The following is a 22,704-nucleotide window of genomic DNA, read 5'->3' on the forward strand; positions in this document are numbered from 1 at the left end:
CCCCAGCCAACACAGTACCTCAGCACAGAAGAGCTGCAGCAGGAAGACTTCAGGATCTGCAGCCAAAAACCCAGTTGATTGATTCCTTTCCCAAGAAGACGGAAGACAGGACCCTCCTCTCCTGCCCCTCTTCTGCAAGTGGTAGCTAGGTCTCTAACCATGACCTCAGACTATAAGGCAAAAACAGTAAAACCTCCTATGCTGCTAGTGCAAGTAGTTACACTAGATCTGACACAGCAATTGGTTATTAGTCAACCATCAACATTTATTTACTCATGTGTTAAATCATAAATAACTGCACCAGGTGAATTTGCCAGACACAGGAGTTCAGCATATCACATATAAGACATACACATATCAAAAAACATTACATCTGAAATAACACAAATATAAAATAATGTTACAGTACTTCGACCATAAAGTGCAAAGTGCTAGTAAAGTGTTCTAGTGCTTGTAAACAAACTTGTGAAGACTGTTAGGCACATCCTGGTAGCCAGATTGTACGTAACATTCAGAGATTTATCTGTAAGGACCTTTGCAGTAGGGATGACAGGAGAAGGCTCCAGGCAAGAGTTTCCTCATGGCTGGATGCGGCTCTGTGGATTTGGTGCTTTTTGAGGAGCACAGATGACGACAGAATATCGCTGGTCGTATTCTCGTTTTATGCAAGGTCCAGCACTCGGGTGGGGGGACTTTTTGGACTGGAATCGTGCCTCTGGAGATCCAGCAGTATGCCCACAAGGTTTCAGCGAGATTCGGAATTCAGGAGACTATGCACCGGACATTGGCTCGAGGTCCCAGGGTATTGCAGCCCTGCAAGGTCGCAGCACAATGTGGGATGGCTCGAAATACATGTCTTCTTGGGTCTAGTGGGTCTTAACAGGCTCTGGGTCGGGATGGCCGTTTTCAGAGTCCCCAGGTCAATTGGAAGGAAGGGCTACAGCGGGCTCTGGCTGCACAGCAGGTTCGCCGGTCACTGGAAATCCTCTAAACTGTGGTTTCTTCATCTCCCTCTTCGGTTTTGGTTTCAGTGGTCGACTACCTCTTCAGCTTCCAGGATCAGACTTTTATGCAGGAACCCAGCCAATCAAATAGCCTTGCAACAGTCAAACTTGGGGGCTGGCAGTCATTTCAGGACAGCCAGCCTTCCAGTTTGAACTGTATCCTCACAGTCAGGCTGGAAGACAAAGGGCTGCTGAGTTTTGGACTCCTCCCTAGCTTCCTGCCTTCACAGATACTCTGGAGTCTGGGCACGGAATCCACAGGATTCCCGCCGTAGATAAAAATCACACCAAGGAAGTTTCTGCCCTGGTTGTCAAGGAGAAGGAACAAGAAAAGGACAAGAAACGCTAAAACGGCGAAAAAAAGACAGCGGGACATTTTGGTAAAATGAGCGCCCATGGGTGCCTTTACCGAGGCTGTACAAACAGACCGCGGTAAAGGTGCACCAAATTAATAAAAAGGTTTACTGTCACCAGCCATTAAAGGTAAGTTTGTCCTTCTAACATAAATGTTACATTTAAAAATGATAAATGGGATACTCTGTATCTCCCCAGCACTCCACATAAGGTTGGCGGGGGTAGGGGCGGTAGGGGGGTGCTGGTCTCATTTAATAAAATGTAAAAGGGATCCAAAGATCCTTTCTACCCGTTGGAACTGTAGCTCTCTCAAGGTCAGCCAGAGAAAAACAATAGGCCCTTATTGCCAAAAAGTTGTCAAAGAGGATAACTTTTAAATATACTATGGAGAGTATTAAAAATGACACCCACAAAAAGAGTAAAGGCTCAGAATGTGGAAAAAGATTCCCAATCACTGAGGTATAGGGAAAAATTATCTACCAGTCCAGCAAAAAGTTCTGGGGTTGACACAGGTCAGGAAGATTTATTGATGTATTCGACAGACTCGGATGCCGCCAAAAACCACTTCAAAGGGTGGGGGGGACAGGAAGAAGTGGAACAGAATTGAGGAAGAGGGGTGACAAGTGGTAAGAGAAACAATTCACAGTCTTGAGTGATACAGCGGCCCAGCCATGTCGACTTGAAGTCGTCTCCAGGTTGCCAACAGTAAATAAAAATGTTGAACAAACTGGAAGGAAAAAACAGATGCAAACAAGCACAAGCGAAGTTAAAACCAAAGAACAATGAGTTTGATATAATCCAGTGAGGAGGTATACACTAGGACAAGTGGAACAAATAATAAACATACATTCACCTAGAGAATGAATACCTTATTATTAGGTCAAAGTTTATTTGTTCAGAACAAAGGCCATTATAACTAATAAATAAAACAGACATTAAGATACAGGCAATATAACAACCGCTTACATGTAAATTACTAACAAGTGAATACATATGCAAAATGTACTGAGTGCTAAAACAGCTAAAATGTAAATATAGTGCAAAACACAGAAGACCAAAAAGCAAATACGGCTTCCCTCACAATCGTTTTACTCTAAAAATGACCACATCCAAACACTTTCTGCCTTCATGCTTTCCATATGAAGGAAGCAATGGTGAAAAACACAAGTGGACTTGGAGTTGAGTAAGCCCAAACAAGGGTTACTTGCAAATGTATCGTTTGGCTCTTTCAAAAGGGGGCTAGGTGTAGCCTGTAACCTTCAAAAAACTACAATATTATGATGTTTACACAAAGAGGAAACGGGTCAAAGATCCTTGCCTGCCCCACAGTAGCAAATGCACTCATGGAGGTCGAGCCTGGTCCGCTTACCCACAAATCAGGTTTAAAGGCAAGGTGAAACCGGAAGTAGAATAGAATAGAATACAAATCTCCTGTGGCCAAATTTCAAGATACGGCTTCTGCACCTCATCATGATTTAATCGTAGTCCAACTCTAACTGGGGTTAGGTCAATTTTGCTAATGCAAGGCCCACTGAGACTACCTTCCCGGTAAGAGGTCTTAACGATTTTTGGATCAAAACAGTAATAGCATTTTGTGAATTCCAAAGAAGGCACTAAAACATGGCAAACCAAGGAAGGGATAGAGCACATTTCAGGGCTATTTCCTCCTGTAAACAAAGCTTCAAAAGTGTGTTTCCATTCACTGGCCAAACTACACAGTAAAGCAGCCTCCCTACTGATCTGCATCTAGCCTAACTCCACATGCACCATAATGGTAGAGGATGATGCAGGGAATCTCGACAATGCCATACAGAAGGAATTCTCCAGCTTGGAGTCTGTACACCCTGGTATGCCCCCACAATTCAGACGCACAGAGCACTTTTGAAAACCAGAGCCTTATAGCAGCCTTATACAACCTGCATTTCTCCAAAGGTTTTGGACCGCAACCTGCATGATCCTGCAGCATTATGTTGGCTAGGACTGATGGGAGTTGTAGTCAAAAACATCTGGATAGCCAAAGGTTGCAGATCCCTGTCTTAAATGTATTAACTGGTGCAGAAATAGAATCTCTCCGTAATATTTGGTTAAAACACAGGATCCCCACCTACTTGCTTCAAGGTACGCTCCCTTTTCAAGAACCGAGGCTTCCAGGAGCCACAGAGACACATCTCTAGGTAATCATACCATTGGACGTCATCCATGGAATATGTTCTTACAACTATCTTTGCCTTTCACAATGCTGCAAAACTGCACCAGCCCCTTAGATGAACTAAAGAATTCAAAAGTACTCCGCTTAAATGAGACTGTTTGCTTTTTGAAAGTAACAGAGCACCATTGGCAGACAAAAAGAGGGGACCTCAACTCCCCACCCATCCCCCCATCCTTGGATCAGCTCCAACTCCTGCAACCAAGCATTTAAATCAGTAATAAAAAGATTAAACAAAATGGAAGGGCACAGCCTTGTGTAATGCCTTGTTTATTAGTAAACAAACTTGTGACCTCCCGTTCAGGGCAGAACCTTACCCACCCTTTTGTATTTACATATTTACATGAAGGGCCCGAATAACAGAGTGAGATTCATCCCTCCCCTCAACAAGGCTCCCCAAAGAATATTTGTATAAACAGTCGAGGATGTCCCTCAAACCAACAAACATATAGCCTTGCATAAATCTATGTATTCTGTCCTGAAAAGCAAGACTCTCTGACCGTGTTCCATTGTCTCTTCTTAAACCTGCCCTGAATTGGGCAAAGAACTAATGCGTCACCTACCTATCATGACTAATTACGACAATGTGAAGTTCCTGGTAACAATGATAATTAACAAATTAACAAAAATTAAAGAGGATAGCGGTCGAAAAACACTCAAGTAAATCATGAGCAGACTCTGTCTGAACCCTAAATATCCAGAAACAACCTGGTTCACTAAAAAACGAATTAGTGCTGTGGTAGAGCATTATGACAACAAGGAAGAGGGAATATGGCAGGTAGCATTTGTCGCTATGAAACAAAGTGAAAGCAGTTCAAGATGCTCTACAGATACTGGGGGTACTTTAACAGAGTGTGTTTAACCAGAATCACACATGAAGAAAAAAAAAAACTGCCATATAAAACTATCTAGGAATGAGAATCAAGCAAAGATTAAAAGTCACTTAAATAGATAAACAAGCCAAGATCTTACCTGGGACAGGGAAATTGGTTATAGCAGCAGCACTTGTTAGAGGGAGCACTGGGTTGACTGTGAGTGTTGTGGTTGCACTACTTGTCACGAGGCTTGGGGTGGTGGCCACCTAAAGGAAAAAATAACATTTCAGAAAGCTGATGCAAAACACAATCGTTTTCACACATTTGGAATGGGTTTTTCATTAACACTGTGCAAAGTTATTCCAGTTAACGTAGGATATCGTACGCCTAATTTTGTAGTCTATATAAACGCTAGAGAATCCAATTCTCTGCTTCAATGAGATACAATGACCTAAGGCATGTGGGCAAAGAGTGCATATTTTCAACCCTTAGATGTCGGATTCTTACAATGCAGCGACTTCAAGCTCTTGCACAGGTACGTTATGTTATTTGTCTTTTAAACTGTGCACATCACCAACTTAGTGATCTTAAAGTGCCAAGCCTTGCTGTGAAGAGATGAATTGTGACCACCCCAAGGTTGGCAAGGAGACCATGGTCTGCGGGATGAAAAGGAAACTGACTCATGGAGAGAGGGGAAGAGTTTTAAAAGTCATGAAAACAAAAACAGACAGACTTAACTCACAACATGTAGGGCCATGAACACCTAAGGGTGATCGTGATCACTGTGATAATTTCTCTGGATTTGTGGGGGGCTACAAAACTAATCAGATAATCATATCACGCTCCTTCCTTCTGATAGCTGCATAGGGTTCTAGTAACGACAAGTCCCCTGGTAGAGGTGTCAGTGCTAAGAATGGTGTATGTATGCAGAATGAGTGTTTGGGGGACACACAAGGAGAGTTTGACAGAATGGACTGGGGTAGAGAAGAGAACGAGTGTTACAGTTGTATGTATTGAATTGGTAAATATATCACTGTAATGAAGAATCTGAGAATTAGAGGTAAGGTTGTAATATAAATCATGGCAGGCTCACTCAGTCAAAGGAGACATTCACATCAAGGACACAACTCTAGGAGAGCAACTGTCCATTCTAAGGCTTCTATGCAGAGGCTGTCTGGCACGTTTGGCACATGCTTTGAGGCATTCCTGCACTGTCTATGTGTGTTTAAGCGATGTCCAATGGAACAGGAAAGCATATCCTCTTCTACATATTTCATAGACCCTAACTGGCCATGTTCAATAGGCTGAAAAACTTGGCAGAACTAGGGTACAGAAAAATGAGGGTGGGTTTTGGTATGTGGTTCCTCTGGAAGCAATGCCCCGGAAAGAGCTGCCTGTAGTTTGAGGCCTGTATAATCCAGTCGCGTATAACATTCTCAACTTGGGCTAAAGTTACTGTGTCCTGTTAATATAATGCGTCAGGGAAATCTTGGGTTCAGAAAGTTTGCAAGTCTGCTTTTGCCAGTCAACATTGGACAATGTGACCCTTATATTGAAATGAGTTCCACTAAGGTGTACCATTTAATTATTTGGCTGTGTGTCGAGTGCTACATCTCACCTTCCTTCAGATTCACAGCCCTTGTGGACCTTGTACAAAGCTACCCGACAATGCAAATACGCATAAACAAAACAGGATATTATATATCCTCATTATTATTGGAGTATTTAATGAGTGCAAACCTAGCTTTGAGAAGCAACGGACCACTTTACAAGTCAAATGAGGAAGTACACATCACAGTGAGGGAAGCAGAGATAGCAGGGGGCAGGAAGGCAACAGGGGAGAGAGGGCAATTTAACAGCATTACATAATGCGACTTATCATAAAGCGCTTGTGCAACAAAACCGCTCCTGCATCCAAACATTTATGGTGGGATATAGGTAAAAATACAAATAGATAAAATGAAGGAGTGAAACTCCCTAAAAACTGGGCTTCGGTAATAAAATTATATTTGAAAGGAATTATTAAATTAAACGCAAAAATGATGAGCACATTTCTTATCTTTCTCACTTTTCTTGCTGGTGGATTAGTCTTTCCTCCCACATTCCTCTTCTTAGATACTCTATCTCCAGCGCTGGATGTTTTCTGAATCTTTTTCAGCTACGAGGGCTCACAGCGCGGCTCCAGATGCTGGACATGATGCCATGGCCAGAATATGACAAGTTGTCACAGGCCTGTGACCTCAGTTCTGCCTTTTCTCTAGCACTCAACAGTGTCGAGATATCTGCCATGGCAGGTTAGGAGGGAGTTGAGGAATATATTGGAGGAAGGACTTATCCATCATAAAGAACATTACCAGAGGCAAGTAACGTATTCTTCCAATGGATTCCATTCTCACAGATTCCTCATCTTAGATAGGCTCCCATTACTATGGATACAGAAATCTGTGGTATTAAGGAGCAAGAAAACCACCACCTACACCAGTAGATTCTCGAGGACTGCTTGGCCAAAGCAAGCTTTCTGTCCTGACAGGGAATCCAGGTAGTAATGTTTAGCAAACGTGTGCAGCAAAGCCCACTTGGCTGCTTGACGGATATCGAAAGCTGGGACCCTCCTCTCCTGCCCCTCTTCTGCAAGTGGCAGCTAGGTCTCTAACCATGGCCTCAGACCATCAGGCAAAAACAGTAAAACCTCCTATGCTGCTAGTGCAAGTAGTTACACTAGATCTGACACAGCAATTGGTTATTAGTCAACCATCAACGTTTATTTACTCATGTGTTAAATCATAAATAACTGCACCAGGGGAATTTGCCAGACACAGGAGTTCAGCATATCACATATAAGACATACACATATATCAAAAAACATTACATCTGAAATAACACAAATATAAAATAATGTTACAGTACTTCGACCATAAAGTGCTAGTATAGTGTTCTAGTCCTTGTTAACAAACTTGTGAAGACTGTTAGGCACATCCTGGTAGCCAGATTGTACGTAACATTCAGAGATTTATCTGTTCAGTAGTTTCATGAGCATTGTGTTCGGTATACAGACAGCTATGATGGCGAACTCAACTATGTGCTTGTTAATTTGAAGGTTTTTAAATGGAACTGCTCAGCTGTATAGGCAGACATATTGCAGTGAAGCAGCCTAGCTATGTGCTCGGTACTCGGGTAGTTTATGATGGAACAGTCCAGTGGGAGGTGTGCAGTTAGATCGGAAGAAAAAGCCCACTTATGTGCTAGGTATGCGAACAGTTGTTGTGGGAAAGCTAGGTACTTCGTGAATACGCAATCTGAGTGTAATGATGGAACAGCCCAGTTGTGTGCGACTTGTGCAGATGGATTAAAATTAGGTGATCCGCTAGGTGTGCATGCAGATTAGGAAAAAGCATCCCTGCTAAGTGGTAGCTGTGCAGACAGGTTAGAGTTAAATATCCTCTGTGTGTGCTAGTTGAGCAGACAGGTATGATACAGTTTAGAAAAGCTGTCCTAACGAACACTATTAAAGTCCAACTAAGGGCTTTACAAAACCCCACTGTTAGTATAAGGCTTTACCATTTGATTATTTGGTAGCGTAGACAGAGCAGCCAGGCTCATTTTAGGAGGGATAGAGGACTGTAGCTTGGTACAAAGATATTGTAGCATACATATGGTTCATACATATGGACGCTGCAGAGTATTACAGTTTGTTTTTCGAAACTCGAAAATGGGCGTCGACACAGGGCGTGCCAGTAATACTATCCCTAGTGTGACGTCCACTGTACCCATGATCCCTCACGCGTCTAGGACCCTCAGATTGTATTTTTTCTGACATGAGGTAGCATGAGGAGTAGCGTGAGTACAGATGATCCAAGCAGATAGAAGATAAATAAGATAAGACTACAAGCATCCATGCGCCTTCTCTCAGAGGGGAGGAAGGGTGGGTCGCATGTGAATCTAAGCAGATACAAGCATCAGAAATACGATTACGGTGAGTAAGGTATCCCTTTTGAGGCTTGTGGAATCTGCTTAGATCACATGCTGTGCATAGATTAGCGAGCAGTGTTAGAAGGAGGTGGGATTTGAGAAGGGTCATGAGCAAATAAATGTCTTAGAACCGCTTGTCCCACTTGAGTATCTGTCTTGGAATGGGTGTCAATGCAGTAGTGCTGAGTAAAAGTGTGAATAGAGCTCCAAGTAGCTGCTTTGCAAATGGTGTCAAGGGGAACATTTGCAATGAAAGCCAGAGTGGCCCCAATGCCTCTTGTCGAGTGGGCTCTGGGCGTAAAAAAGGCAAAGTTTTGTCAGAAAGAGAGTAAGACAACAGGATACAGTTGACAATCCACTTGGAGATGGCACCCTTAGAGACGCGATCTCCCTCTTTGCCTGTGGCTACGGAGACAAACAGTTGATCTGTTTTCCTAAGCCGTCTGGTCTTGTTTACGTAGTAAAGGACCGCCCTACGCACATCTACGGTGTGTAGTTTAAACCTCAGCCGAGCTTTGTGGGTTTTGGAAGACAGCTGGAAGCTCGATGGACTGGTTTACATGGAATTTAGAAATAAACTTGGGTGAGAACCTAGGGTGTGTCCGTAAAACCAGCTTATCCTTATGATGTCATGATGCCTACCTCCAAGAAGCCAGGTCCAACCCAGCAACCCCAGAGGCAGGCATCATTCCCCCCAGGGAAGTGCCAGCGGGCCCAAGCTGGGGCCCTTTGGACACAGTCCTGGCGCCTTAGGCGCCAGGCTCATGTTGGACCCCTGTCCTGGCGCCTTAGGCGCCAGGCTCATAAAGCTACACATGTGTTCAAGTGTTTTAATGTGCACTTACCTGAGGCAGACCATGCTGCTACATCCAGGCCCTCTTGAGGCCTGAATGGAACTACTTTACCTGTGGGACTACTTTCCACCTGGGTGTGGTCGGGGAAGGATACATACCTGATCGGTGGAAGGATACATACCTGGAACTTCTTCCAAAGCTATTTAAACCACGCCCGATCAGCAACTCACGCTTCGCGTTGTTCTGCTCCTCGCAGCTGGACGCTCACTGTGTCAGCTCCTGCATCTGGACTTCAGCCACGCCTGTCAGCATCCTGGGTCGCCTGCAAAGGGAGATAAGAGAGAATTGGGGAGAAAGAAGACCTTACCTGCTAAAGCTGCATCACGGAGACATCACACCGATGATCCTGAAAGGGAAGACATCATTTTAAAAGCATTTCGCTTCGATCGCTGCATTTCACTCACCTTTCCTGGGCGCCTCCATCTTCAGCAGTGATCATCCGGATCCGCACCCACTTCCCAGAGCCTAGAGAGAAAAGACAAGAAAACAAGGTGAGAGAAGGAAGGGAAATAGGAAAAGCTCAGTTTCTTTCTAAGACTTACCTTTTGGGTCATTCCCATTTCATTTCGGGTCCTGCCGCTTCCTGGCATTCCGGACCCCGGCCCCTATAGGGAAAAAAGACAAAGACATTGAATGAGCGAATGCAAAGACATTACCTGAACGCTCATCCAGAACTTACCTGTCATTTACTGGAACTGCACGTTTCACTTCGGGTCGGCGCCATATCTCCAGCATTCCGAACCCCGGCCCCTAAGGGGAAAAAGACATAAGCATTAGCGCTTGCTGCAATAAGACAATGAACATTATTATTAAGCTTGAACTTTTGAACTTGCAACAGAACTCTTACAGCGCCTCACCTGAATAGTCAAGCTTATTTTGAACTCCCATCAAACCTCAATCCAGTGAAGTAACTGGGTTTCAACGCGCCCCTGCATCAGAAGCAGGATGGAGAACTCATCCTTCCAGACCCTAAGGTGAGACTTCACGGGGAATCGTGGAAGGGTATCGTGGAGGGTTGGAAGGGAGTGGGAGGCTTGAGCATTATTCCGTCAGTAGGTAATACTCCCTTTTCACGCACAGGGGAATAATCCTGCGAGCCAGAAAAGCCAGAGTAGAGGGGCCCTTCCTGTCCATCTTCAGAGTCCTGCGCTTCACCATTGAAGAAGCATCAGCACTCGAAGCCAGACCTGCGCCTCCGTGGGAATCAGGTGAGCGTGACAGAACGCGAAGCCTACCCACAATTTCCCACCCGGGCGCTATGGAGAGTTCCGAGACAGATCAGCTGGCCCAGCTTTTGGGGGAATTACGGGCAGAAGTGCACTCAGCCCGCCAGGAGAGAACTGATCCTATCCAAGGAAAGAACAGATGACCTGGCCAAAAGGTTATTGCAGGCCCAGGCAGGGGACACTCCTTTACCTAATTCCGGAGGTACTTCCACATCAATGGGTTTGAATAACCCGGTACAAATCAATCTACCTGGACACATGCCTTTGGCCCCGCCTGAACGTTTTGCGGGGGATCCCAAGAAATATGCCGTCTTTATGAACCAATGTTGTTTACACTTTCTATGCAGACCCGGGGCCTTCCCTAACGACCAGACCAAGGTAGCCTTTATACTATCTTACCTCAGTGGCAGTGCTGCCGATTGGTCTATTCCATTGGTAAATCAGGATGATCCCATTCTCCAGGATTTTCAGGGCTTCCAGGCCAGCATGGAAAGATTGTTTGCTCGACACTCTCAAGGACAGGCCCTTGATAACGAACTGCTATCCTTACGACAAGGTAATCAGGATCTCCTGTCCTACGTTGCCACCTTTAATAGACTGGTTGTGGAAACTGGATGGCCAGAAAACAAAAGGATCACATTGTTTCATCGAGGCCTGCGCGGAGAGCTTAAAGGATAGTTCCGGGACTTTTTTTTATTGTCCCTACGGTTCGGCCATGTGTTTTTAAGCATAAATCGATAGATCGTAGTAAACTTTCCTATGGACCTTACCCGACTTTTCGTCCACTAACGCACTCGAAATCAGCCGCCATTTTGTGATAATCCTATCATTTCCCCCCATCGACCTGGCTCTCCTGCGTTTGCGGCACTAAATCAAATCCCCCGCCCCTGAGCCTGACATCAGCAGACGCGTACCGCCCATTTCCCAACGCCAAAGCACGTTTCGTGTCAACAATCGCTGCGCCTCAGCTAATGAAGTGTCGCCATGGAAATGGCAGGACGCCTCTTTCCTCAATAAGTATAAACACACCGTTTCACAACACACAGCAGCAGATTTTCGATTCCATTACTCTCTCTGTGTTACTTTGAGTATTCTGTGACTCGTTTCCGTGCTCTGGTCCGCTACCTTCGCCGCTTCTAGGCCTTGTGAACACCTGTACCATCTCTGTAAATTATTTTACTTTCTTTACCACACAATGGCTACAATAATGCCTTATATGTACGAGCCCGAGTACACCGAGGAGGAACTACTGGAAAGGCAAGCACGCGAAAACGATGGGGATTCGGACGGCAGTTGGGAGGACCAGTCAACGGATGAAGAGCCTGGACCATGTCGCATGGACGGCGTCTCCACCTGGTGCACGTGCAATCGGTGCGAGCTAATGCCAACTGAGGAGGAGAACTGCTGCTGCCGTGAAAATTCCGGGTGCTTGGCCTACATTTCGGAAGGCGAGCCAAGTCCGCAATGCATCACCGAGCTGCCAGAGTTCAGGGAAGCCTGCCTCTCACGGACCGTGTTGAGGATGATGATGGTGCTTATGCACGAACTTCGCGGCACTGTTCGTCCGCGTAATCCGAGTAACGAGTAAGTATACTCTGGTTGTGATGTCAGTGATGCCACTACTATTTCATGGTCGTCTCCCACATATAAAATTACATCTACATATCATTCGAACGCATGTAAATTGGTTCCATATTGTGCATTTTCTAGATAGAATTTTTTTCAAAGCAGAATGACATTTTTTACCTGAATCGACATTGATAAGAAAGTTTTGTCATTTTAATACAGTTTGCATCTTTCATTTTCACAGGTGGTACAGGCTGGTGGCCTATCGTTGCTTCACTTGGTGGCTTCACGGGAGGCTCGGACACCGCGTTCGGAGAGTAATACCTGCCTGTGCGGTACTTGCCATTAGACAACATTTCCCCAGCGACAGTGGACAATACCGCGGATTTTCCCTGGATGTGCTGCAACCGGAACTTTACAATGTGTAATGTTTATTATTTATGTTCAATTGAAATTAAGATCTAAAATAAAACCCAACATATATTTTAACAATGGTTGTTTTGATTTTTTAAATGAATCTAGTGTGTCTCCATTGAATAGTCTTCCTGTGCCTTGTCTTGTCACACCACATGTCTCCGGCCAGCATCCTCCCTCACGCTGGCCGCCCACCTTCAATCCACATAACCGTTGAACCCATATGCAGCAGACATACATATGTTATTTTGCGGGTTGGCATCAAGCCTCCCGGCCTTGCCTCCTCCCCCAAAAATACTTACCACACCACTTTGTTCAAGCGTTGGCAATAAAAGGCTGTTGGATTTTATTGATACAAAACATGGTTATAGGTAAATAATCAATATGGTTGATCATAATAAATCATCCTTTTGGGCACTGGGTACAGAGATGACTCCCTCTGGCCCGTGCCGCCTTGCCACCACAGGCCAGCCTGCTGCTGACTAACTGCCTAGACATCCAGGGTCTCCAGGGTGAACTGCACCCATATATTCTCCTGGGAGGGTGAGGTATTTATAAACTCACCCCCCTGCCTTCCATGTACTAGATCCTGCAGCCTGCCTCTTACATGCAGTTAGATGGCCTCTCCTTGGTGAGGCCCTGCGGCAAACGAGTCTTGTCTGCACGACCACCGCCCCAATCCACCCCCCGCCCTATCAAAGGCAGTTCGCACCGGGGTACTTGCGCTGGCAAGTGGAGCTGTCAGGGAGCGATAAAGGCCAAGAGGTGCCAAAGACCATGTACACTTCAAAGTGGTCTATAGAGCATGGGTTGTTGTTCCCATGTCTACTTCCAGACCCCGTGTCTCCTGCCAAGCATCCCCCCTCACGCTGGACGCCCCCCTGCAAACCGCATAATGCCACGACATATACACGTCATTCATTCACAAACACACCCCTGTTTCGAATTCTTTATAACCCACTTCATATTTCTAATGAGAACTTCTTTGCGCTTTGCTAGTCAACCCGTGAAGGTGCTGGTTATCTGCTCTTCGTCTCTGTGAACTTCCGTGACCACTTCGAGCAAACTCGTCAGTTTGCAACCTGTGAACTGCTCCCTGTTCTACGACAAGAAACTACTCTGATCCTTGCATCTAACTGTTTGTTCGTCAAGGTAAGGCCATGTACCATAATCATTTTGCGTCCAATTTTTTAATTTATATCTATTTGCTAGTAGTCATCAAATTGCATCCATGTTTTCTTTTCGTTCAAGACAGTACATGCAAGGAACTAGTCACATGTTCTGAGTTTAGTCAAATTATTTTTCTATTTTTTTAAAGTTATTCAAATACTTATCCGCATGTGAATAACGTGTATAGTTCCAAGAACCAAAACGAACCTTGCATTGAACCTTTTATGTGTCATTTAATTTTTTAACACATTGGTATTCCTAGAGAATTGTTGATCTTTACTTTTCAGAACTTTCCACAATGCCTGCCTGTTCCATTGACGGTTGCCCTTCGAAGACCCATAAAAAATCTGAAGGTACTATAATGCATGTTTTCCCTAAGACAATAGATCAGATAAGAGAATGGGTCCGATATTGCGGATATCCACCGTCTGAGCTTGAAAGTAGAGTCCTAGAAGTCTTTGCGGACAAGAGGGGTGATCGATACCGCATCTGCAGCAGGCACTTTAGCTCAGACATGTACTCCACATCATTGCTAATAAAGAAGAACACACCGCGAGCGAAGCGAAAATTGCTCTCAACCGCTATTCCCACTCTATTCGTCCACATCCCTCCACTGGTGAGTCAAGTTTACGGATTTAGCTCTCGGCCTTGCGGTAGTGTGTAGCATTAGCTAACAATAATTTCCCCATTTATGTATCCACTCAATATGAAGGCGGAAGATTCTCCATCCGTGTCGTTATTGCAGTCATCAGCCACTTCAAGCGCCTATCGGGTAATCTTACTTAGCTATTCTGCCACTGACTTGTTTTAGGCATGTAAATCAATAGTTTTAATTTATCGTGTAATTATTTTACCTAATGGTACACCCTAGTACTCGTCCTCTAGTCTTTATTTTCAGTTATAATTATTGTTATCCAAAATAATGCAAGTACTGTCTTTCAGGGAGATGCTGAGGAGTCCAACGCATTGACGACAACCGTTGATGTCACTCAGATGCTCGAGGTACGTTTCCGGACAGTTCCATCGATGGAGATCATCAGATCTTGCATTCTTGTAGCGTGATTGTTACACACAATGTTTCTTTCGTTTTTAGCCATTGATATGTCCTTCTGTCGTCGCCCTCCTATGTGTCTTCTTTTTTCAATATTGTGTTCATTACTAATGAAAGTCCTATGTTTCAGGGAGTCGATGGAGCATTAGTCCAAGAAGAAGGGGGAGCATGCAGTTACGGGGCGGCGCAACAGCTTGCAGAAGTGTGCACCGCAGTTACAGCGTCCCTTGATGTTCTTATGCATTTCGAGGTATGGATACTGACAGTTCGATCAAGCGAGATCATATGACGTGATTACATCCGCTATACTTCCTTCTTTATTAACGCAAGTACTATGTTTCAGGGAGATGACGGAGCTTCTTCTACAAGAACATCACCCCTAGTAGTTGATGCAGATCTCTGGGTGGTGACACTTCCAACGATCGAGCAAATCGAATCATATTTAGATATCCATTATTTATTTTAGACAACTGATCATTTGTACAGGTCTATTTAGATGAGCCTTTGACGCCTGCACAAAGTTTATGTTCTTTTTAACAAAATAGAAAACCATACTAATGCAATTACTGTGTTTCAGGGAGTTGCTGAAGCGTCATCTTCAATAATATCATCAATGGAAGTCTATGCGGAGCCCGAGGTATGGATCTTGACAGTTCCATCTAACTAGATCAACAATGCGTGAATAATTGTCGTTTGAATGTTCTACACAAAGCGTTCATTCGTGTTTTGCTATTGAGATGTACGTGGGTATTGGTCCCCAAGTACATTTTGTGTTTTCAATATTATTATACATACTAATGAAAGTTCTATGTTTCAGGGAGTCGAAGGAGCGTCAGTGCGTGATGGATGTGCTTATGAAAATATAGTCGTTGCAGCGCAAGAGGAAGTGGAGACATGCACACACGAGTCGGAGCAACAGCGTCCTGATGTTGAAGTTCGAGGCAAGAAAGTTTCAAAGAAAAGAAAGCAAAAGAAGGTTAGTGTCCTGGTCACTATATTATGTTGTTTTTCACTGTTAATAGTTCAATACTGTAAGTTGTGTTTAAACTGAACATCCCTTTTCCAATCTGTCCTCTAGTTGCGAGTGGGTGTACGAACTAGCTCTACACAGACAGTGAAGCGAACGAGAGATGTTGCTTGTCAAACCTTTTGGCAGGGACTTGAGACTGGAGATGCATCGTGCCAATGGGAAGAATATGAAGTGATTGACAACGGAGCTATACCACCACCAGCCATTGATAGTGAATGTCCTCCTGGTAGTTCGGATGCAGTCGGAGATCAATTCACAGAATCCACACCCGCAAAAACTAAGACCGCGAGAAAGTTGAAGAAATTGTTTTATTCACCCATCGCCAGAGAAGGAACAGATGTTGCAATGGAAGAGAATGAAGTGGACGACAATGAAACACCATCAATATCACTGAACATAGCGGAAGACGATATCAGAGATTCTACCTTTCATGTGAGTGACATGTCCTCAACGTTACAGGCCGAACCAGCTGGGATGCAGAGTGACAGTATAAGGAAAGAGGCCAAATTCATTGTATTTGATAGTTGTTTGATTGATATTATTATTAGGAGGAAATGTGGGCATTCGGTTGATGGGGAAGTATGTGGGGAGCCATTGATTAATGTGACTTGTGCAATTCGAGGCACTAACCTTAAAATACATGCCACCTGTACAAAATATCATCCTTTCTCATGGTCTGCACAACCCATGCTGGGGCAACTGCCAGCAGGCAATCTACTTTGTGCAGCGGCCGCACTTTTTAGTGGTTCAAGTTTTAAAAAATTAGAGTATTTCTTTCAGTTTGTGGGAATCCATTTCATTGCGAAAACTCAGTTCTACAAATACCAAACCGATTATCTATTTCCAGCCATTAGCGAAGCTTGGAGAATGGAAAAAATGTCTATTGATAGTACATTCGCAGGCAAACGGTTCAGGCTAGCCGGTGATGGACAGTGCGACAGCCCAGGATTTTCAGCCAAGTACTGCACCTACCACTTTCAGGACATGGAAAGTAAGAAAATTGTGAGTTCGGTGGTCGTGCAGGTGTCACAAAGTACATCCTCAGTGGCCATGGAGAAAGTTGGCTTTGTAGCATCATTGCAAGAACTACAATCGCGGGGAATGGTGATCGACCTGATAGCCACGGACAGACACGTTTCAATTGCCAAGACAATGAGAGAAGAGTACAAAAATATAAATCACCAATTTGACGTATGGCATCTTGCAAAAACAATCAATAAAAAAATGTCGGCTGCAGGTAAAAAAAAAGATATGCAAGGTATTTCACAGTGGTCCAAGTCAATCAGCAACCATCTTTGGTGGAGCTCAAAAACATGTGGAGGGTCGTTGGAAATTCTACTGGAAAAATGGCGGTCAGTAATGCTACACTGTAGCAACGTTCACCGCTGGACCACAAACCAACATTTCCACAATTGTGAACATGGCCATTTGTCCACAGAGGAGGCACGGAAGAAGAAGTGGTTGATTCCTTCATCACCCACTCACAAAGCCATTGAAAAGATTGTATTTGATAAAACTATAACAAGAGATTTGAGGGGACTCACGGAATTCTGCCACACAGGAGATTTGGAGGTGTTCCACAATATGTGCCTAAAGTACAGGCCAAAACGATTGCATTTTGGCATGGAGGGCATGATAAATCGGACTCTTCTAGCGGTCTTGGCACATAACCATAATGTTGGCCGTCAACAAAGTAGGACGAACGGAACTTTAGGGACGCTTCGCTACAATAAGGCCTTCACTAAAAGAAGTAAACAATGGGTGATCAAACCAGTGTTTGAGGATATGCAATATGAGTTTATTGAGAGACTTATTGTTGATGTCCTAGATAGGCACATACATGGAGTTGTGAACGAACCTGTGCAGGGGACAACTGCATTGCCACCCAACATTGCCTCTGTTCCATGTCCACCTAAAGCAGAGCTCATTGAGAAATACACATCACGGTTTAAATGATTGTAATTTGATTGTCTGTTCTCTCGAGTCTCCTCATGTTGCAGGCCCATGGAATATGTGTATCTATGTAATGTGTAAATAAAAGTGATTGTTCAGTGTACATGCAATGTGTCTCTCCACCCTTGTTCATTTGCGCATTAAATTAAACCAAACAGTAATATAAATCATTTTTCAAAAAATATAGAATGTCTCCGTATTTATGGTTCTCTGGGGCTGCAAATGCACGCAGACAAAATGCAAAGATGGAGTGTAAATTTCAAGTCCTGTGAGGTGGCCTTACACTGAATGTAGCTAACTAGGAATGTGTGCTCGTTCAAAGTGAAGGTCAGCTGCTTTGATTTTTTGCTCGGGTGCCGGAATGGCCCACGACTCAGTATAAGGTTCTATTGTTATTTGACCTTGACAGGCCGGGACCATCCCGAAAGACTTCTTTTTGGGGGTGTGGTGCAATAACATAAGAAACGATAATGAATATAATTTCAGAAACGAAAGCCATTTAATGTTCGTTCATTAGAAGAAATAACGTCGGCATAGAAGAAGTGGTATTTCGGGGCTGCCCTACGCACAGACACAATGGAAAATGCAAATATAATGTAAGTAACTCTTTAGATGAGTTTATACCGCAATTTAATTACTATACAGTAGCTTTAAAGACGGGTTAAGTTGTACTTGTTCGTTCTATGTGGCATATTGTTTTGTACCGCGGACTATCTTGAGGAGAACCATCTCCTTTTACGGAAGCACCTCAAAACCTTCCTCTTTGCTTCTGCTTTCTCTCTCCCTCTCCCCTGCTACAACTGGTCCACTGTCTGCGACCTCGGTCCTGGGCCCTTCCACTCTCCACCTGCACTGCCTCCCTGTCAACCCCTGCACTGGGGGACTGTCTCAGTATCCTACAGCCCCCCCTTCCCAGCACTTGTTCTGCACTTACCTTGCACTCGCCACCAGCTGGCCCTATGTATTTATTATTTTATGCTACTTACCTTGTACTCCACTTCCCCCCTCCCCTTCCCCTTGCACTTTTACCTTCCCCCTACCCCTGCACTTGCGCGATCTGAATGACACCTGGCCTAGTAGGATCGTTGTCTGTCTTCTCCTTGTCCCCCCCCCTCCCTGCCTCGCCACGCCTTGAAACACTTGTGTATAGGCGCGTTGCAAATGCCATATTATATCATATCAGTGACGAAGTGGTCCACTGGCGCTCAGGCGGCTCTGAAAAAGGCGGAAGAGAGGGGGTGGGTTACTGGAAATGACGTATAATACCCAGTTGCACTGTCCTAGCTATGAAATAATTTCCCGACCTAATATATAAAATGAATAATTTTAATAAAGATCTGATGGTGAGACTAATTTCATTTTTTATGTTTTTAAAACAGGTACATCCTTCATTATTGTATGTGTCACGAGTACCAGACACCGGCGGATGGCTTTTACAACCGCCAGTTGCTTCTCCGCGTGAACAACGTTACCACCCTGACCATTTTATGGGACGATTGCCAAGTACAAGTATGCCCTTACGCGGTACTAATGGCTAGATGCAAAATACATACCGTTGTGGTGGCCTAGTGCCTTGTTGTTGGAACAGCCATGCGATTATCAGTGCCACCGAAGAGCTTATTTTATCGTAAACCAACACCCTGTGTACTGCACACGAACATCGCTTGCCTCAAGACGAACTATTTTGGATCGAGAGCAAAGAAAAATGCAAATCGCTGAATATTCTCTAAACATTTGATGTGAAATAAATGTACTTTACCAAATTTACAATCTTGCGGTTTGATTTAAAAGTACAGTTTCATATTCCGAATTGTGGCGCGCTGTGTTGTGAGCTGATCTGTGTTGGTTTCCGGGTTCTGTGTGGAGTCGCGTAGAAGACGCCTGGGCGCGTTTGCCTACGCAGCACAGTCACGTCACGGATAGAGGCGGGGAAGATGAATGTTTTGATAAAGTCTGTTTCAGGGGCGGGGGATATGATTTAGTGCCGCAAACGCAGGTGAGCCAGGTCGATGGGGGGAAATGATAGGATTATCACAAAATGGCGGCTGATTTCGAGTGCGTTAATGGACGAAAAGTCGGGTAATGTCCATAGGAAAGTTTTCTACGATCTACCGATTTATGCTTAAAAACACATGGCCGAACCATAGGGACAATAAAAAAAAAGTCCCGGAACTACCCCAGGTCTGCGCAGACTACATAGACTTGGTGGTTCAACTTGATCACAGACTTCAAAATAGAAAAGCAGATCGGTTCAAGTACGAAACCCGAGTACCGATCAAAACCCACGCTAACTCCAAGAGTACCGACGTATCCGAACCTATGCAAATCGGCGGTGTTAAAGGACCATTAACGCAGAAGGAACAAGAGAGAAGGCGGTAAATGCAACTTTGTCTGTATTGCGGGACTTCCGGTCACTTTCTTCGAAATTGTCCAGTTAAACCACCTAAGAAGGTGGTTGGAGCCACTGATAACGATTTATTGACACCTGATTCGGGAAACGACTTAGCCCGACAAGCGTAGGGGTCCGCTTGCCGAGCTTGAAAACAAACTCTTTGACCTCGCATTTTGTCATGCCAATGGTGCTCGTGGACCCAAAACAGCCTCAGCAGTTGCATGCTATAAAAGCATACATCGACAGTGGAGCTATTGGAAATTACATACACCGTGAATTGGCTTCCAGGATTAAGCTCCCTCTCCGCCCGAAAGTAACCCAAGATGTCATTACTACAGTAGATGGAACCGAAATAGCCTCAGGGCCTGTAACACATTCCACTGTAGAAGTGACAGTGGTGGGTCAGGATGGACATCGGGAAGCAATCGTGTTTGATGTGATCAAGGCCCCACAATTTCAAGTAATTCTTGGAATTCCTTGGTTAGAAACACATAATCCCAGAATTGACTGGCGAGCAAAGAAGATAAGTTTTCCTGATTGTGAACCAACTTGTTATCCAAGAAATCCAGCTATGGGTCTAGCCTCAGCAACTTCCACCCTCGTACAGCTACCGTCAGAATACCAAGAATTCCAAGACGTTTTTCAGAAGGAACAGGCTAACACGTTACCTCCCAATCGGTCTTATGATTGCCAAATCGATCTGGTACCCAATGCTCAACTACCTTGTAGTAGGATTTATGCTCTTACGGAACCTGCATTTGCGTCAGTATTTAGATCAGTACCTAGCCAATGGTTTTATTCGCCCGTCCAAGTCTCCTGTCTCCTCAGCTCTGTTCTTCGTGCCGAAAAAAGAGGGCGACCTTAGAACATGTATAGACTATCGCGCCCTAAATCAAATAACGATTAAGAATCATTATCCTCTGCCCCTGATCCCTGAGCTTATCGACCAAGTGAAAGACGCTTGTGTGTACACCAAGTTAGATCTCCGAGGAGCTTATCACCTGGTGCGTATAAAAGAAGGCGACGAATGGAAGACTGCATTCCGCACCAAATTTGGGCTCTTCGAATATCAAGTGATGCCCTTCGGGTTGTGCAATGCACCTGCCGCCTTTCAGTACTTTATGAATGATGTTCTTCGGGAACTTATCGATGTTTGTGTCATTGTTTATATTGACGACATCCTGGTGTACTCTTCTTCAGAATCCGATCACAGAAAACATGTTAGGGCAGTTCTTGAGAGATTGCGCCAGCACAGACTATTTGCAAAGCTCGAAAAATGCGTTTTTCATACCACAGAAGTTGAGTTTCTCGGATTCATCCTGACACCTCAAGGAGTCCGAATGGACTCGCGAAAGGTGGATGCCATCCTCAAATGGCCATCTCCTAGCTCGGTGAAGGGAGTTCAGAGCATGCTCGGCTTCGCCAATTTCTATCGAAGATTCATCCCGGAATTTTCCCGAACAGTCCAACCCATCACAGCTCTCCTAAAGAAAAACAAACGCTTTGAATGGACTCTTGAGGCCGAACAAGCCTTTCAGGACCTGAAAACCAAATTCGCCTCTGCACCTGTATTGAAGGACCCACACCCAGATCTCCCTTACATTGTGGAAACCGACGCATTCAGTTCGGCCATGGGAGCTGTCCTGTCGCAAAGAGACCCAGAAACTAACCAACTACACCCTGTGGCCTTTTGGTCCAGGAAATTTTCTCCTCCTGAAATCAACTACGCAATTACTGACAAAGAGTTACTGGCTATTAAATCTGCTTTCAAGGCTTGGCGTCACTACCTTCTCGGGGCAAGACACACCATCACCGTAATTACGGACCACAGAAATGTACATTATTTAAAGACGGCTAAAGCTCAATCTTCACGACAACTCCGATGGGCTCTACAACTCCGACATAAGCATTAGCGCTTGCTGCAATAAGACAATGAACATTATTATTAAGCTTGAACTTTTGAACTTGCAACAAAACTCTTACAGCGCCTCACCTGAATAGTCAAGCTTATTTTGAACTCCCATCAAACCTCAATCCAGTGAAGTAACTGGGTTTCAACGCGCCCCTGCATCAGAAGCAGGATGGAGAACTCATCCTTCCAGACCCTAAGGTGAGACTTCACGGGGAATCGTGGAAGGGTATCGTGGAGGGTTGGAAGGGAGTGGGAGGCTTGAGCATTATTCCGTCAGTAGGTAATACTCCCTTTTCACGCACAGGGGAATATTCCTGCGAGCCAGAAAAGCCAGAGTAGAGGGGCCCTTCCTGTCCATCTTCAGAGTCCTGCGCTTCACCATTGAAGAAGCATCAGCACTCGAAGCCAGACCTGCGCCTCTGTGGGAATCAGGTGAGCGTGACATATGAATAGTAAAGAAAGGATCCTGCACTGACAGAGCCTGAATTTCACTGACCCTTCTTATGGATGTAATGGCTACTAAGAAGGCAGTCTTATAGGTCAGGTGTTTGAGACTTGTCTTATGCATGGGCTCGAATGGGGGGCCCATGAGTTTAGATCGCACCACGTTCAGGTCCCATCCTGGTGGTGGGTTAGATATAGGAGGATGAGGTCTCTTTACTCCCTCCATGAAGGCTTTAACCACGGGTACCTTCCACCACAACACCTTGCTATGTGAGGTGGTGTACGCTGACAGTGCTGCCAGGTGTACCTTAAGTGAGTTGAAAACCAACAATGCGTCCAGCAGG

At 44.7% G+C, this 22,704-nt stretch overlaps 1 protein-coding gene across 19 annotated transcripts in view; it reads right to left on the reverse strand.

The window, feature by feature from the left end:
• POU2F1 (POU class 2 homeobox 1) overlaps positions 1–22,704 on the reverse strand; it is a 1,344,877-nt gene that overhangs the window by 97,944 nt on the left and 1,224,229 nt on the right. For all 19 annotated transcript variants that reach the window (XM_069635947.1, XM_069635943.1, XM_069635944.1 and 16 more), the window contains one exon: positions 4,537–4,645. In XM_069635947.1, the coding sequence (XP_069492048.1) occupies positions 4,537–4,645 (109 nt within the window). The remainder of the gene's footprint in view (positions 1–4,536; positions 4,646–22,704) is intronic.

Source organism: Ambystoma mexicanum, chromosome 7p (genome assembly GCF_040938575.1).
Source record: "Ambystoma mexicanum isolate Mex_15411 chromosome 7p, UKY_AmexF1_1, whole genome shotgun sequence".
NCBI lineage: Eukaryota > Metazoa > Chordata > Amphibia > Caudata > Ambystomatidae > Ambystoma > Ambystoma mexicanum.